Below are 18,866 nucleotides of genomic sequence, written 5' to 3'. Positions count from 1 at the left end.
GCAGTTTAGACAGAGTAGGGAGTTAAAGCAGGGGGTAGTTTAGAGAGGGTAGGGGAGTTAAACCGGGGGTAGTTTAGAGAGAGTAGGGGAGTTAAACCAGGGGGTAGTTTAGAGAGGGTAGGGGAGTTAAACCAGGGGGTAGTTTAGAGAGGGTAGAAGAGTTAAACCAGTGGGCAGTTTAGAGAGGGTAGGGGAGTTAAAGCAGGCGGGTAGGGGGATAGTTTAGAGAGGGTAGGGGAGTTAATGCAGGAGGGGTAAGGGGGTAGTTTAGAGAGGGCAGGGGAGTTAAAGCAGGGGTGGGTGGGGGGTAGTTTAGAGAGAGTGGAGGAGTTAAAGCAAGGGGTAGTTTAGAGAGGGTAGAGGAGTTAAACCAGGAGGCAGTTTAGAGAGGGTAGGGGAGTTAAAGCAGGGGGGCAGGGGGATAGTTTAGAGAGGGTAGGGGAGTTAAAGCAGGGGTGGGTGGGAGGTAGTTTAGAGAGGGTAGAGTTAAAGCAGGGGGCAGGGGGTAGTTTAGCGAGGGTAGGGGAGTTAAAGCAGGGGCGGGTGGGTGGTAGTTTAGAGGGTGTCAGGGTTATAGCAGGGGGTGGGGAGGGGGAAGTTTAGAGGGGGTCAGGGTTATAGCAGGGGGTGGGGAGGGGGTAGTTTAGAAGGAGGTCGAGTTATAGCAGGGGTGGGGAGGGGGCAGTTTAGAGGGGGTCAGGGTTATAGCAGGGGGTGGGAAGGGGGCAGTTTTGAGAGGGTCGGGGTTATAGCAGGGGGTGGGGAGGGGGCAGTTTAGAAGGGGTGGGGTTATACCAGGGGTGGGGAGGGGGCAGTTTAGTGGGGGTCAGGGTTATAGCAGGGGGTGGGGAGGGGGCAGTTTTGAGGGGGTCGGGGTTATAGCAGGGGGTGGGGAGGGGGCAGTTTAGAAGGGGTCGGGGTTATAGCAGGGGGTGGGGAGGGGGCAGTTTAGTGGGGGTCGGGGTCATAGCAGGGGGTGGGGAGGGGGCAGTTTAGAGGGGGTCGGGGCTATAGCAGGGGGTGGGGAGGGGGCAGTTTAGAAGGGGCGGGGTTATAGGAGAGGCGGGGAGGGGGCAGTTTAGAGGGGGTCGGAGTTATAGCAGGGGGCAGGGAGGGGGCAGTTTAGAGGGGGTCGAGGTTATAGCAGGGGGCGGGGAGGGGGTTGTTTAGAAGGAGGTTGGGTTATAGCAGGGGGCGGGGAGGGGGCAGTTTAGATGGAGGTCGGGGTTATAGCAGGGGGTGGGGAGGGGGCAGTTTAGAGGGGGTCGGGGCTATAGCAGGGGGTGGGGAGGGGGCAGTTTAGAAGGGGCGGGGTTATAGGAGAGGCAGGGAGGGGGCAGTTTAGAGGGGGTCGGGGTTATAGCAGGGGGCAGGGAGGGGGCAGTTTAGAAGGGGCGGGGTTATAGGAGAGGCAGGGAGGGGGCAGTTTAGAGGGGGTCGGGGTTATAGCAGGGGGCAGGGAGGGGGCAGTTTAGAAGGGGCGGGGTGTGACGCGGAGCAGTGAGGAAGTGAGTTAAAGTGCGCAGTTGGAGTGAAAGCGCGCCTCCACGCTGCTGCTGCACTTTCCCGGATCTCTCTCTCCTGCGCAGGTCTCCATTCGCTTGTTGCTTGTGTTCGCGCTTCCAGGCTGCAGTCCGCTCTCACTGATCCCCAAACTGTTTCAGTCGCGGAGTTTGTTAGTGCTGTATGAGACTCTAGTTATCCTTCTGCGAGCCGCACAGAGGCGGTCTGTTATGATCCAGTGTGGGAACCTGATCTGCGCCTCCTCGCCGGGAGGGAAAAGCTCGCTGCCTCGGCGCGAGAGTGATTTAGTGACACATTAACAGAGTCGGAGTGTTTACAAGCGACGCATAAAAGTCGCTAACCGAATGTCACCTGAGAGACGCAGGAGGCACCAGCTTATGGTTGAGTGAAGCTCTGAGTCTCTGCGTGCTGAAATAAGCACGAGTTTAATATTAACAATAAAAAAAAAAAAAAAAAGACTGATCGGCCCTGGAGATGCGAGTGAGACAGAAGAAAACGCACCCGAGGATCCTGGAGTCCTGATGGGCGGGTGGAGGAGCGCGGTGTGTGTGTGACAGACAAGCAGACTGCACAACTTTTCCGTGGACCAAAGCTTATTTATAGGGATCAGGAATAATAATAATAATAAATAATAATAATTCTCGGCCGAGTCGTGTCAGGTTTAGAAGATCCGTCGTGTAGGAATCGGAGGCAGAACAGGTTGAGGCTGAGCTTTACCAGGAGATTCTTGGATCTTTTCCGCTCCATGTCTGCGCCACGACGCAGCGATTCAGTGTGACTGAAGTTCGGCTTAGTTTTGTCAGCGCGAGCGCGAGTCTGAGCCCCGATCGTAGGATTACAGGATTACAGGATTACACACATCTCCACGCTTGATCATGGAAATCGTTCATGGATCAGAGCGCGGACGGAGCGGGGACACCGAGCTGCATCCCGGATCAGTGCGCAGCAGAGCCCCGGGAGCGCAGCGCTCTCATCGAGGTCCTGCAAAGAGCAACATCTACAAGGGGACTTCAGGCGGCAGGAGGACGTCGGATCGCATCTCAGACACTGTAAGAAGTTACAGGAGAAGGAGAAAGTTCGCACTGTGTGTATGGAGTTACTGGGCGCTCCTCTGTCTCCAGATCCACGTGTTGAAAGCTCAAGGTAAGGAAAATATCCAGCACACAAAACCTGCATAAATGGATGGCATTTAGAAGGTGTTTCATGGATGACTAAGCAGCACCTCCAGTCTGGACCATGTGCTGAATGTGAAGATCTGCTTGATTTCAATATGAATAGTGATATCTATCCATCCATGTATCAGTGAGGTGCAGCACTGAAACATCTCGACAACAATAAAAAGTCATGAAGGTCAGACTAGCCTGGCCTGGTCACAGATGGCATGCTGGGTTTCCACCCCTCCACCCCGCCTCTGGCTTAGATTGAACACAAAGGCAAGTTTAATCCCTCTAGACTTTCCAAAACTACTTCTCTTCGATCCAAGAAGTGTATTCACTGAATACCTAAAGTCTACTCATCACTCTACAGTCACATGTTTTCAGATTCCATCACAGCTGTGCGTCCTTTCTGTATTTATGTCGCAGAGAAAAGCATGACTAGATCATTTGTATCCACAGTACCGATTGAACACCAACATAATTGCATTAACACACCCCGAGTTCATTAAAGACTGGAGATTTTGCTGGTTGTGATCAGCCGTGCATGATTATTGATGGCAGGCTCTTTTATTCCACTGTCAAGTGATTTCATGGAAAAGAATCAAAACATCACATCACGGCTAATGAAACAGATCGTCGTTATTTTTTTGTAAACAATTCACCTAATATCATACAGATTAGAGTTAAAAGGGATAAGGGATACATTATAAAAAAAAAAGCGCTCCATTTCATGAAAAGAAAATCACATCCAGCTTCCTGCCAGCTCCACCCACCAAATATGTATTTTGGTCTCTTGAGATGTCATTTGCATTTCTGAAGATCGGCACAAATTAGTCTGAGGAGTTATCCTTTTAAAGACGAGACTCGGCGTAAACAAGCAGCCGTCACGCACCCGGTTTGAATGTCAATCAAAGAAATCAAAGGAGCCTGGTAGACTGTTGCTTCTTTATGAAATTAATAGTGGGTCAGTTGTAGGTTTGCATGTGCACAGCTTTGTCGTTAGTTTTCTTCATGCCTGTCAGGCGCTGCATGACTTTCAGTGTCCCGGACTCACTGCACTGCTCGCACTACATGACATTTATAGCTTGCAACTTATTGTCTTGTCAGTGTCTCAGTGTTCACACTACACAGTCCAGCTGAGACAAGGCTCATGCATTACCCAATCTTTCACCTTGAGGCATCGCTGGCAGAGAGCACCTGATCCCAACATTCCCATTGTCTCATGACAATGATTGTGAAAATTCCTTGTCAGTTGAAAAAGTTGTTGCTTGATAAACTTGTTCTGATCGTTTATTCTGCAGGCATTCATTCAAAACAAGGAAAAAAAAAGAAGGTTGTTAATGAGATAATGAAAAAGGACTTATTATTGTTTATTGGTTTTTTTTTTCTTGTTGGTTTTTAGTCCTAGTTAGAGCTTGACCAGCATTCCCTGAGTTGATGCACAGTGGCCTTTGCTATGATGACTTTCATGATTGGTTTGGTGATCTCTGCTGTTCTTACTGTTTACATGTACATGCACTGCATCCACTACAGGTTTTGTCCTTGAAATTTTCAAGGTGGCTGTAATTGGTCACAGTGTGGGTGGATTACATAACTGTCAACACTTAAAGACACACACACGCAGGTTAGTCACCTTACTGAAGCTTCTGAAGCTTTTCGGAGCAGGAGGTGCGAGCGGTTTGGAGACATTATCCTCAGAAAGAGAAACATCAGAATGAGTCGTCCACCTGCGCAGCGACGAGGCCGTCATGTTATCGGCAGTTGTAAAATCATAAGTTGGCCTCTTTAAAGTGGTCCAAGGAAGGACAACCGGTGAACCGGCGACAGGGTCATGGGTGTCAAAGGCTCATTGATTCACATGAGGCACGAAGGCTAGCCCATATGGTCCAGTCCCACAGAAGAGCTACTGTAGCACAAACTGCTGAAAAAGTTAATGCTGACACCTTTCTGTTTTAGCCAGCATTAACTTTTTCAGCAGTTTGTGTTACAGTAGCTCTTCTGTGGGATTGGAGCATATGAGCTAGCCTTTGTGCCCCATGCGAATCAGTGAGCCTTCGACACCCATGACCCTGTCACTGGTTCACCAATTGTTCTTCCTTGGACCACTTTTGGTAGGTACTAGCCACTGCATACCAGGAACACCGTATAAGATGTGCTGTTTTGGAGATGCTCAGACCATCTAGTCAACACAATCTGGCCCTTGTCAAAGTCACTCAGATCGGCACGGTGGTGTAGTGGTTAGCGCTGTCGCCTCACAGCAAAAATGTTCTGGGTTCAAGCCCAGTGGCTGATGGGGGCCTTTCTGTGTGGAGTTTGCATGTTCTCCCCGTGTCTGCGTGGGTTTCCTCCGGGTGCTCCGGTTTCACCCACAGTCCAAAGACATGCAGTTAGGTTAACATGGGATGGCCTTGGGCTGAAGTTACCAAGAGTGGTGGCGCACACGTATGCAGCGGCTTTGCTGTCCTATGATGAACTAAATTTTGTTGTACATTTGTACAGTGACAATAAAGGCATTCCATTCTATTCCTTACACTTGCCCATTTTTCCTGCTTCCAACACATCAACTTCAAGAACTGACTGTTCTCTTGCTGCCTAATACTAATATATCCCACCCCTTGACAGGTGCCATTGTAATGAGATAATTAATGTTATTCACTTCTTCACCTGTAAGTGGTTTTAAGGTTATGGCTGGTCGGTGTATATGTAATTATGTAGTAAACAAAAAAGTGTTAAAAAAAACCTAAATATGTTTCATATTTTAAATCCTTCAAAGTAGCCCCCGTTTACCCTGATGACGCTTTGCACACTATTAGCATTATCTTAACCAACTTCATGAGGTCTTCACCTGAAATGCTTTTCAATTAATAGGTGTGTCTCATCAAAAGTTAATTAGTGGACGAGTTTCTTGCCTTCTTAATGTGTCTGAGATCGAACAGTAAATAGTAAATAATAATACAGTAAATAGCCCTATTCCATAACTGTTGTAATCCATATTATGTCAAGAACCGCTCAACTAAGTAAAGAGAAACGACATCCATCATTACTTTAAGTCATGAAGTGGCTTTTAATTAATTAATTTAAAAAAAAGAATTCGAAGGTGCGTCCAAACTTTTGACTGGTACTGGATATCTTTTTACTCAGATAAGATGATGCTGAAACTGTCAGCGTCTTTGTACCCATTAAAAGCATGCCGCCATTTTGTTTGTACAAGACAGTAGTACACACACGTTCACCTACAACCACTCCCTGTTAACAACAAGATCATTCTGAGAAGCCATTATGAAGCATTTCCTAAACGATTATAATGTGGAACAAGTGGCTGTGAAAGGAAATCTCCTACTCTCAAACCTCCATCTTTTTAAGTGATCCAATATTATCAAACGCTTAGGCTTTCAAAAAAGGGACATATTATCGTTCTGGATGTCCAGATTCAGGTAAAGCCCTGGGTATCACTGTCATCTGTCTTTCAAGCATTCTGGTTATTAAAGAGTTTATCGCACTTTCGAATGATGATAGATAGATGGTTATTAAAGAGTTTATCGCACTTTCGAATGATGATAGATAGATAGATAGATAGATAGATAGATAGATAGATAGATAGATAGATAGATCTGTTTACTCTAGCTCCATCCTGCAGAATTTGTTCATCGTGGTTAAAAGCACATTTAAAGGTGTTTTAGTGTTTTTTTTTTCCTCACTTGCACTTGTACAAATTACCTGGAAGATATGTAGAACATGAAAGAAAGAAAAATAAATTAAGCCGTGACCCTAGCAAATGTGTGTTAAGTCACTGAGAAAACCCATTTGAAAAACCGACTTTCGGTCCGGAATGCATGTTCGTGTTTTGATACGCTTCCTGTCAGTCATTTTATAGACACTTTACAGGCCACCGCAGATCCTGACACTGGAGCCTCCTGAACATGGGCAGGAATCATTCAAATCTCAAACTAAATGGTGTGTTCCATTTGAACCAGGAAGTCAGAATTACCAAGTTCCCAGTCGGAAATTTCAACTGGAACGACCCCTGAAATTGTATTTCCGACAAGGAAAGTTGGAAGAACCTCACCAACTCTGATCTCAAAATCCAAGATGGCTGCTCCATGCATCAACAGCTGTATAAAAAGCTGTAGTATTATACTGTTTGTTAGCATTTCGGTCTGATTTGAGTCTCATTAAATCAGTGGTACACACTGTACTCTCCAACTTGTATCTGTGGACATGATGCGCCAATGATTGTACGTGCAAAATACCGCGCAATGAGTTGTTAACTTTTTAACTGGTATTGCTAACAATGCAGAGAAATATCGAACCTGGCGAGAAATAAAATGGCTACTATGGCGAACCTTGGTTTTCCAACTTGTTGTGCTGGAACATGGTCAACTCGGGTGTGATATCTAATCTTAAACTAGACAGGCACTTGAGAGAGTGCATGCCTTCACCAAGCCACATGTTAGAATATCATGGATCCATATACAGCGGTGCTTGAAAGTTTGTGAACCCTTTAGAATTTTCTATATTTCTGCATAAATATGACCTTAAACATCAGATTTTCACACAAGTCCTAAAAGTAGATAAAGAGAACTTAAATGAATGAGACAAAAATATTATACTTGGTCATTTATTTATTGAGGAAAATGATCCAATATTACATATCTGTGAGTGGCAAAAGTATGTGAACCTCTAGGATTAGCAGTTAATTTGAAGGTGAAATTAGAGTCAGGTGTTTTCAGTCAATGGGATGACAATCAGGTGTGAGTGGGCACCCTGTTTTATTTAAAGAACAGGGATCTATCAAAGTCTGATCTTCACAACACGTTTGTGGAAGTGTATCATGGCACGAATAAAGGAGATTTCTGAGGACCTCAGAAAAAGCGTTGTTGATGCTCATCAGGCTGGAAAAGGTTACAAAACCATCTCTAAAGAGTTTGGACTCCACCAATCCACAGTCAGACAGATTTTGTACAAATGGAGGAAATTCAAGACCATTGTTACCCTCCCCAGGAGTGGTCGACCAACAAAGATCACTCCAAGAGCAAGGCATGTAATAGTTGGCGAGGTCACAAAGGACCTCAGGGTAACTTCTAGGCACTTGAAGGCCTCTCTCACATTAGCTAATGTTAATGTTCATGAGTCCACCATCAGGAGAACACTGAACAATAATGGTGTGCATGGCAGGGTTGCAAGGAGAAAGCCACTGCTCTCCAAAAAGAACATTGCTGCTCGTCTGCAGTTTGCTAAAGATCACGTGGACAAGCCAGAAGGCTATTGGAAAAATGTTTTGTGGACGGATGAGACCAAACTAGAACTTTTTGGTTTAAATGAGAAGCGTTATGTTTGGAGAAAGGAAAACACTGCATTCCAGCATAAGAACCTTATCCCATCTGTGAAACATGGTGGTGGTAGTATCATGGTTTGGGCCTGTTTGCTGCATCTGGGCCAGGACTGCTTGCCATCATTGATGGAAAAACGAATTCTGAACTATACCAGCGAATTCTAAAGGAAAATGTCAGGACATCTGTCCATGAACTGAATCTCAAGAGAAGGTGGGTCATGCAGCAAGACAATGACCCGAAGCACACAAGTCGTTCTACCAAAGAATGGTTAAAGAAGAATAAAGTTAATGTTTTGGAATGGCCAAGTCAAAGTCTTGACCTTAATCCAATCGAAATGTTGTGGAAGGACCTGAAGCGAGTAGTTCATGTGAGGAAACCCACCAACATCCCAGAGTTGAAGCTGTTCTGTACGGAGGAATGGGCTAAAATTCCTCCAAGCCGGTGTGCAGGACTGATCAACAGTTACCGGAAACATTTATTTGCAGTTATTGCTGCACAAGGGGGTCACACCAGATACTGAAAGCAAAGGTTCACATACTTTTGCCACTCACAGATATGCAATATTGAATCATTTTCCTCAATAAATAAATGACCAAGTATAATATTTTTGTCTCATTTGTTTAACTGGGTTCTCTTTATCTACTTTTAGGACTTGTGTGAAAATCTGATGATGTTTTAGGTCATATTTATGCAGAAATATAAAAAATTCTAAAGGGTTCACAAACTTTCAAGCACCACTGTACATATCTGGATTTGCATCAAAATCTAATCAATAGTTCCTTGGCCCATGCGTCACCTTTCCTCAAAATGTCATCAAAATCCATTCACTACTTTTTGAGTTATGTTGGGAACAGACAAACAAACAGAGGTGAAAACATAACCTCCATTGAAGCTGGCAGAGGTAAAAAAAAAAAAAAAAAGTCTAATCTTACCTAATGCACCCTTTAAATAAAGCACATTTAAGTAAAGTCTTTTGCACAACATCACTGTTAAATTCTCCAAGAAGTTTGGTAAGAAGGTGTTGATTTAATTTTATATAACAGCAGTTCTGACAGTTTAGCTGGCTAAAATTCAAATCACAAGTTTATATTATCATTTGAATATGTTATTGTGTTTAAAGTTTCTTAAGTAACGCCTAATTGTCATAATCCACATAATCTATGACTCGTACTAAATGGATTACACAAAACTTGCGTGTGTTTTGTTTTTGTACAGAGATGAGAAGACTGCACTTTCCAGTTTCTCGGTGACATGGCAAGCTTCGTTTTCTGATTAACTTGAGGGCATTTCGGTTTATAACGGCAATCATGCAAGCAATAACATGTTTCTCGGACCTTCCACCTGGTTAAAAGTATGATGTGGTGTTCTTTAATAAATAATACTTGTTGTATTTGCTGTAAATTGTAATTGTTGTCATAGTGCGTGAGTGTATAAGAGGAATTTGATTTCTTACTTGTTTTAATTCTTCCTTGTTTGAACACTACAAACACTTTCAGCATTTCAAAGTCTACAGCCATGTCAGCGGTGATTACTGATTAACTTTGAACACCGGGAACAGTGCTCGAGATCCTTCTGAAGCTGATACATAGGAATCATTTCAGTTGGCAAAATTTAGTCAGACAGAACAAGTTCACAGTTTTGTACTTTTTTTTTTGAAAGCCAACTCTTTCAGAGTGGTATTGATGCTATGCTGGATTCACTTAATACAATATCACTTAATAGTTTATTTATGTACTTTCGGAAGGTTAAGTGAGGATGGCATGTAAGCAGTATCAGCCAATTCCCAACTCCCGTGTCAAGGTCCTTTGATATCTGGAGAGCTCCCAGCGCTGCACTAGGAATGGGTTAGCTGCTATTGATCTGATTTGAGAAGCCAAGAGCGTTATCAGCACACATACTTCGGATTCGGTTGACAGTTTAACCTTTCCTTTCCATTTAATGCAGGAATAAATATGGATGACATGTAATATCATCCAATTCATGACTTCATGAGTTAAAGCTGTGATGGTGTGCCAAATAGGCCTGGACATGGATTAATACCATAATAAATCAGATCATTCAGAGAAAATGTTTAGGTTTGAGAATCGGAGACTTCCCAGCCGTTGATTTTTTTATCACTGTTCGAACCAGAGTGGGTCAGAGTTGCTTAATCTGTACAAATTGTAGCTGTGTTTCTTGACTAACAATATCTGTTCCTGTAATAATAATGACTCATAATGTTTGTGCCTGTTGCACAGTGCAGCTTTTTTTTTTTTCATGTTGTGCTGCTTCATTATACTATTACTTGTTCATCATGAGCTGCCTGTGCCAGAAGACAAAGCCACACTACTCATTCCTTGGTGTAAACCTTTGCATTTCATTGCCATGCCATCTGTGCAATCAGTTGACTGCAGACACTTCTCATTCCTTTTTTCCCTCCACTTTTATATTTTCTGTTATTTTTCCATGTCGAAACATTTGCCTACATTGGAGGATTTGAACATTTGAGTCTTTTTAGTTGTGTTCAATTTACCAGGCAATTTCAGAAGTACAACCCTGATTCCAAAAAAGTTGGGACAAAGTACAAATTGTAAATAAAAATGGAATGCAATAATTTACAAATCTCAAAAACTGATATTGTATTCACAATAGAACATAGACAACACATCAAATGCCGAAAGTGAGACATTTTGAAATTTCATGCCAAATATTGGCTCATTTGAAATTTCATGACAGCAACACATCTCAAAAAAGTTGGGATAGGGGCAATAAGAGGCTGGAAAAGTTAAAGGTACAAAAAAGGAACAGCTGGAGGACCAAATTGCAACTCATTAGGTCAATTGGCAATAGGTCATTAACATGACTGGGTATAAAAAGAGCATCTTGGAGTGGCAGCGGCTCTCAGAAGTAAAGATGGGAAGAGGATCACCAATCCCCCTAATTCTGCGCCGACAAATAGTGGAGCAATATCAGAAAGGAGTTCGACAGTGTAAAACTGCAAATAGTTTGAACATATCATCATCATCATCTACAGTCCATAATATCATCAAAAGATTCAGAGAATCTGGAAGAATCTCTGTGCGTAAGGGTCAAGGCTGGAAAACCATACTGGGTGCCCGTGATCTTCGGGCCCTTAGACGGCACTGCATCACATACAGGCATGCTTCTGTATTGGAAATCACAAAATGGGCTCAGGAATATTTCCAGAGAACATTATCTGTGAACACAATTCACCGTGCCATCCGCCGTTGCCAGCTAAAACTCTATAGTTCAAAGAAGAAGCCATATCTAAACATGATCCGGAAGCGCAGACGTCTTCTCTGGGCCAAGGCTCATTTAAAATGGACTGTGGCAAAGTGGAAAACTGTTCTGTGGTCAGACGAATCAAAATTTGAAGTTCTTTATGGAAATCAGGGACGCCGTGTCATTCGGACTAAAGAGGAGAAGGACGACCCAAGTTGTTATCAGCGCTCAGTTCAGAAGCCTGCATCTCTGATGGTATGGGGTTGCATTAGTGCGTGTGGCATGGGCAGCTTACACATCTGGAAACACACCATCAGTGCTGAAAGGTATATCCAGGTTCTAGAGCAACATATGCTCCCATCCAGACGATGTCTCTTTCAGGGAAGACCTTGCATTTTCCAACATGACAATGCCAAACCACATACTGCATCAATTACAGCATCATGGCTGCGTAGAAGAAGGGTCCGAGTACTGAACTGGCCAGCCTGCAGTCCAGATCTTTCACCCATAGAAAACATTTGGCGCATCATAAAACGGAAGATACTACAAAAAAGACCTAAGACAGTTGAGCGACTAGAATCCTACATTAGACAAGAATGGGTTAATATTCCTATCCCTAAACTTGAGCAACTTGTCTCCTCAGTCCCCAGACGTTTACAGACTGTTGTAAAGAGAAAAGGGGATGTCTCACAGTGGTAAACATGGCCTTGTCCCAAGTTTTTTTTGAGATGTGATGTTGTCATGAAATTTAAAATCACCTAATTTTCCTCTTTAAATGATGCATTTTCTCAGTTTAAACATTTGATATGTCATCTATGTTCTATTCTGAATAAAATATGGAATTTTGAAACTTCCACATCATTGCATTCCGTTTTTATTTACAATTTGTACTTTTTCCCAATTTTTTGGGAATCGGGGTTGTACAACCACGTGTAATTTTTTTGATTGCCATTCTTTTGGGCATTGATTTGCAGGCAAGTGTTTAAGCAGGACGCTTTATAACCACAACTGATTGATTCGCATGGACATAGAATGCACACGCAGCCATTGATTTTACAGGAGCTATGTCGCACTCTGGTCGAAGTCAGTTATTCATGCCAATGCTGAATTATGGCTTCCTATTCATGAAATGAAAATGAGTACGAGTCTTCAGAATATGAAATAACACCTGAGCTGCTTAATATCAGCTTCCCTGTTCTTGTCCATGTCTTAACATCAGCCTGAATTTCAGAGATAGAAGGTTAATGAGATTATAAATTGATGTCCCTTGGGTAAGGACAGAAAATGAGTGGTTATTTTAAATTTTAATTTTGTGTCACAAAACTTTGATTGCATTTTCAGTTAATTGTGGGCCAGTGTAATTGCTCTGACCAGGGATTACACTTTGCGTTGCCTCAGAGTGTTGTCTAAATCATATGTCTAGATAAACACGGAAAAAAAACGTTAGCCTCGTCGAAATGGGCATCTCAAGTAATTAGATCAAGATGGGGGAAAAAAAAAGCTTTTCTGTTAGAGCAAAGTTTGATAATAACCTTAGGTCACTTGTAAGATAATACAAACCTATTACCTCTTGAAAGCTTCATTTCCTCTTTACAGATTGGTAGATAATAGGCTCAGCCCTTAACTGTCATCTCATCTGTCATGGGAAGTGGGAGCAAGAAATTCATTCTGACATTAAAATGGTAGAAATTTCACATTGTAATGAAAAATGAGCACCTATTGTTACCAAATAAAGGGCAAGCCACGTTGTTATAAACAGGATATGTAAAACGTCACATCTTTATGACAGCATGAATGACTGTGAATGAAGTTGTCAGTGTCTTTTGAAAAACATGAAAAGGTGAATAATTTAATCAAGCTTAGACGGTGCAGTAGGATGCCCTTTCAGTTACACAGCCCCTTTAAAGGGGCCTGCTCACCTTTCCCAGAAACTCATTCGTTGCTTTTGTTTTGAAATCACATGATTGCAACCTGTTAGCTCTCTGTGCATCAAAACCTCCACAAATTCACTTTTAATGATGCCTTTGAAACCCAACTCAAACTTGTTCTTCAATGTCATATGTGGAAGTTTTGAACAAAATAGTCCTTATCTTTTCTTTCCTTCATGGACACCCCTGAGACAGCCGAGGCCAGTTCTGGTCCATTACATGACATTAAATAACCGTGTGAAAACAGAATGGCTCAGTTGAAAGAATTAAAATATAGACGTTTTGAAAAAATATATACAATTTCACATTACAATTTAAGATTTAGGGCCTAGGATGTCACAGACTTGTTGCAGATTGTTTTTGGAATATCGCTAGCATTGAACTTGGCTTGCCTCACAGGATTCTGGGAAGGGTGAGATGGCTCCTTTAAATGATACATCATCAGTTAATATATCATTTTTTTTCTGTGGCTTATTTTTAAAATATTGTGTTCTGATGCCTGTAAATACATCAGTATATCACTGACCAGTGGGAATGAAATGTAGACTAAAAGTATGAAGTACCTGTATGGTACTAGGAGTACCACATGTTATACTAAATTATTATAATGTTATAACCAATTTTACTCTGTGTATGTCGTGCTACACCCCATGTTCTCTCCACTATTAAGTTACATAGTCAATACTATACTCCATGGTAGAACAAATGATACTCGGCATACTCCATGCTGTACCCCATGTTATAACCAATACTCCTCTACATACCCCATGTTATAACCAATACTCCTCTACATACCCCATGTTATAACCAATACTGCTCTACATACCACGTTATAACCAATAGTACTCTACATACCCCATGTTATAACTAATATTGCTGCACATACCCCATGTTATAACCAATAGTACTCCACATACCATGTTATAACCAATATTGCTGCACATACCCCATGTTATAACCAATAGTACCCCACATACCCTGTTATAACCAATATTGCTGCACATACCCCATGTTATAACCAATAGTACTCTGCATACCCCATGTTATAACCAATACTCCTCTACATACCCCATGTTATAACCAATACTGCTCTACATACCCCATGTTATAACCAATAGTACTCCACATACCATGTTATAACCAATATTGCTGCACATACCCCATGTTATAACCAATAGTACTCTACATCCCACATGTTATAGCCAATACTACTCTACATACCCCATGTTATAACCAATACTTCTCTACATGCCACATGTTATAACCAATAGTACTCTATATACCCCATGTTATAACCAATATTGCTGCACATACCCCATGTTATATCAAATATTGCTGCACATACCCCATATTATAACCAATACTGCTCTACATATCCCATGTTATAACCAATACTTGTCTACATACCCCATGTTATAACCAATATTGCTCTTCATACCCCATGTTATAACCAATACTGCTCTACATACCCCATGTTATAACCAGTATTGCTCTACATACCCCATGTTATAACTAGTATTGCTCTACATACCTCATGTTATAACCAATAGTATTCTACATACCCCATGTTATAACCAGTACTGCTCTACATACACCATGTTATAACTAATAGTACTCTACATGCCCCATGTTATAACCAATAGTACTCTACCGACCCCATGTTATAACCAATATTACTCTACATACCCACGTTATAACCAATATTGCTCTACATACCCCATGTTATAACCAATATTGCTCTACATACCTCGTGTTATAACCAATAGTACTCTACATACCCCATGTTATAACCAATATTACTCTACATACCCCATATTATAACCAATATTGCTCTACATACCTCATGTTATTACCAATACCGCTCTACGTACCCCATGTTATAACCACTATTACTCTAAATACCCCATGTTATAACCAATATTGCTCTACATTCCCCATGTTATAACCAATATTGCTGCACATGGCCCATGTTATAACCAATTATGCTCTACATACCCCACTGGCCGTGGAGACTTTTGGTCCTGCACATGCAAATTCTATGGGTCTTGTGAAAAATCAAGAATGCATATATTACATATGGGACCTGTACTCCTTTTGTACGCCTGAACCAAGTCAGCAGCATGGCTAGTAGGGGCTTTGCGATGACAGTAAGATGCATGAGTGTCGTACGGTCATTGCACGAGTGACATGCCTCAGAAGTACTACACAAGTACTCCACACTTGCTATTTGTGCGGCCCCCAAGACAGAAGTACATCTCACTTTCTACCCCTATGTGTGGCGTGCATGCAGCGCAGGCGACATGAGGGGCAAGACTCTGGGTATATAGGGGAGGAACTAAGGAACTGATCATGTAACGTGTAGCATTGTAGAAGGGAAGAAGATGGCTGTCGCTATACCGCTGCAACGACTGAGGGAGTTGGACCCTTATAGGCAGATGATAGAAGCTGAGGAGCAGCACGAAGCGATATTGTTCTTCAGCCAAAAGACAAATGCAGAATGCTGCAGACATGCTGGTTTTATACTCACTCCTGGCTTGCGTCACAGGCAAGTCATGAGTGATTGTCACGTGCATTACACATGCTTCACAAGTGCAGCCCGTACTCCTAGTGTAGGAAACCGATAAAATGCAAGTCACACGCACTCCACACTCTCTGAACACGCACTGATCACGTGCATCAGACATACACTTTCCACGGGCTAACGGCGCAATTTTTCCCAAGCCTCAAGGAAGTCAGGCGTGCAACCTGTACTTGACAAGTACTTTGCCCATGCTCCTCCCCCAAACTTTCCCCTGGGTTCACTGTGACCCTGTGGCACGGCTGCGAGCTACCAAACCCTGTGACCCGTGCGTGTCCAAAACACTTACGTGAGTGTGGCATTAGCTAGCTACATACAGTATATTCCTTTAATGCCTCATAACTCTTCATAGCTAAACCATACGTGCAGATATACATATCTCATCGTATTCTCAAGCCCTGTATTATGCCATACATCAACTGAAATTGTGATTTAGTACCATATGTAAATGATCCTCTCAGTCTGTAATATGGTGATGTGGGATTCATGCTTGAGGCGAGTGGAGAGTTTTGTCACCACTGAACTTCAAGATAAAAATAGCCAGACTAGAGACTCGTTTTGCCTGGCGCTTCGGTTTCATTTGCAATTTTGTCACGAAGCTATGATATTTCGGCTTCCAATGAAGTCAGACTGTCTTGCTCATTTTAGGCTACGTCCATCCATGGTATTGCACCATCAGACACACTTCATCAAAAATAGACAACCATTTTAATGCCAAGTTCTATTTCATTTTTTTTAAATCAAGTCTAAAATAATTCGTTACACCCTAAGGAAAAGAATCATTTGTGTTAGAGGAATAACAAACTCAAAACACAAATCAAGTTCAAGTCCTCGGGTATAGAGCTGGGTAATGATAAAGAAATTGGTACATAAATTTACATCAATAAAGCCTCGATTCATTTGGTTTTATTTGACAGGGGTTTGGCATGTTTGTGTAATTTATGCCCACCATGTAGAGATTTTTATTCTCAAAGCAGAACATGGGAACATAAATCACAGCAGTAGTTTTATGCCAGGTTTCCCCATGAAGCATGTTCGCCTACATTTATTGATTTCAAATGGTAAATCTCTCATATTTTCATCTTCAAGCCTTGTTTCTGTGATTAGGCTATCTCGTATTCCATGATCATATATATAAATGCTGAATATTATCATAAACAAATGGTTTATCACTCTCTGGGGGTAAGAGAGAGGTTTTTTTCTTCTTTCTTCTTTCCCCAAATCCCAGTCTCACTAATATCTAATATCACTAATAGTGTAGTCTCACTAATATCAGAGCACAAAAAATACTCAAATGAAATGTGGATCCATGAGAAGCTCAGCGTGAGAAGCAGGATTTGGTTTAACACAAACATGCTTGTTATCTGTTCGAGTTTCTGTGTTGACTGTCAGGCCAGGAGGTTAGTGTGGAATCTACCAGAGACAGGAAACACCTGTTGAAGCTCCACAGAAAGGAGATAAAACAGAACATTGCTTTTATTATTATTATTATTATTATTATTATTATTATTATTTTATTTTTGCAGTGGGATCACATTGAAAGTTTATTGACTTGCTTGAGTGATGGAATTACAGGAAGGGTTTATGAGCTAAGGTTTTCACATTCCTATAGCACATGAAAGAAAGGAAGGCCATAAATACTCTGTGCTTTGGTATGGGGTGCAAAAAATATTTTACGCATTCAGCATATTCCTGCACTCCTGCATCAGAAACTCTGTAATCTTTACTACTGTTGTAAAGTCTGACCCGGGGATAATGGCAGCAATCCTTCATGCGTACCCAATGAAGTGACGATGTCATTTAAATCTCCGCGTTCTCTCTTTGCAAACACACATTGTGCTTTGAATCCCAGCATGCATAGATTTGTACAAATGATCTATGTCAGCATGAACCTGGCTTCTAAAAAGCATTTTTAATGTGGAACCCACGCAAGCCCCCAGTGAGACATCCATTTGAATGACAGGACACAGTATTCTATGATTGTAGGAAAGGGAACAAGGTCATCTAAAAATTAGTGGCTGGCATTGCTTTTGCTTAATGCATGTTTCTCTTTGGCTCTCTTGAGAAATTAGTAATCTGAACGAGTGCTTGCTCTTTATCCTTTGCAGTAAGTGATTTCTCCATGGAATGGATGTTTCTGTGATAACAATATTGCTCAACTCTTTACAGCCCACAAGCAAAACTTTGAGGTTTTCTTTTTTCCCCCGTTTCTTTTCCATATTTTATATTTGGCAGTTTGCTTGAAGTCAAGAGCATATGCTTGTGTACATTGTGTTGTAGAGGTACAGAGACTGAGGCATGAACGAGTCTAGGAGATAAAAACCAGCCAGATAGATTTACTGTACTGTGATTAAATGTACAATGAAGAGAACTGCTTTAGTGGAACCATTAAATTGATGAATCCAGGCTGCAGTGGGACGTTTCCACTTTAGACTGTTTGACTTTCTGCCATTGAAGGTCATGTTGTTGTTGTTTGGACAAAGATATGTGGATACCTGACCTTAGAGCATTCCATTCCAAAACCATGGCCATTAATGTAGAGTTAGTCCCCCTTTGCTCTTCTGGGAAGGCTTTCCACTAGATTTTGGAGTCTTACTGTGGGAATGTGTGTTCATTCAACCACAAGAGCACAAGAGATTGGGCACTGATGTTGGGTGACGAGGTCTGGGGAAGCCATAGCCTAATGCTTAGAGAATCAGCTTTGGGACCAAGTGGTTACTGGTTTGAGTCCCTGGACCAGCAGCAGGACTGGCATAAGTGCCCTTGAGTAAGGCACCTATCCCCCAACCTTGTGTCTGATTAGCCAAGGAAAAACTGATGATGTGCCTGACCAAAAAAAAAGGAAAAAAAAGAGGTCTGGGGTGCAGTTGGTGTTCCAGTTCATCCCAAAGGTGTTCAGTAGGATTGAGGTCAGTGCTCTATGCAGGACACTCAAGTTTTTCCAATTCAACCTTAGTAAACCATAGACTTTTTTGTGTACAGGTCATTGTCATGCTGGGACAGGTTTAGACCTTTTAGTTCCAGAAGAGAAATATTAATATTAAAGCATACAAAGACATTCTAGATAATTGTGTGTTTCCAAATTTGTGGGGACAAACCACACGTGGGTATGATGGTTAGGTGT

The 18,866-nt window shown here is 42.1% G+C and overlaps 1 protein-coding gene across 4 annotated transcripts in view; it reads left to right on the top strand.

Annotated features, from left to right (window-relative positions):
* The first annotated feature begins 1,540 nt into the window (after window positions 1-1,540).
* The window catches only part of sdk1a (sidekick cell adhesion molecule 1a), a 539,170-nt gene continuing 521,844 nt past the window's right edge, over window positions 1,541-18,866 (top strand). For all 4 annotated transcript variants that reach the window (XM_060943068.1, XM_060943067.1, XM_060943066.1 and 1 more), the window contains exon 1: window positions 1,541-2,667. In XM_060943068.1, coding sequence (XP_060799051.1) covers window positions 2,400-2,667 — 268 coding nt within the window. In that variant the 5' untranslated portion in view covers window positions 1,541-2,399. The remainder of the gene's footprint in view (window positions 2,668-18,866) is intronic.

Source organism: Neoarius graeffei, chromosome 16 (genome assembly GCF_027579695.1).
Source record: "Neoarius graeffei isolate fNeoGra1 chromosome 16, fNeoGra1.pri, whole genome shotgun sequence".
NCBI classification, from domain to species: domain Eukaryota; kingdom Metazoa; phylum Chordata; class Actinopteri; order Siluriformes; family Ariidae; genus Neoarius; species Neoarius graeffei.
Note: the sequence above shows the minus strand (reverse complement) of the source record. Positions and strands in the feature narration are given on the sequence as shown.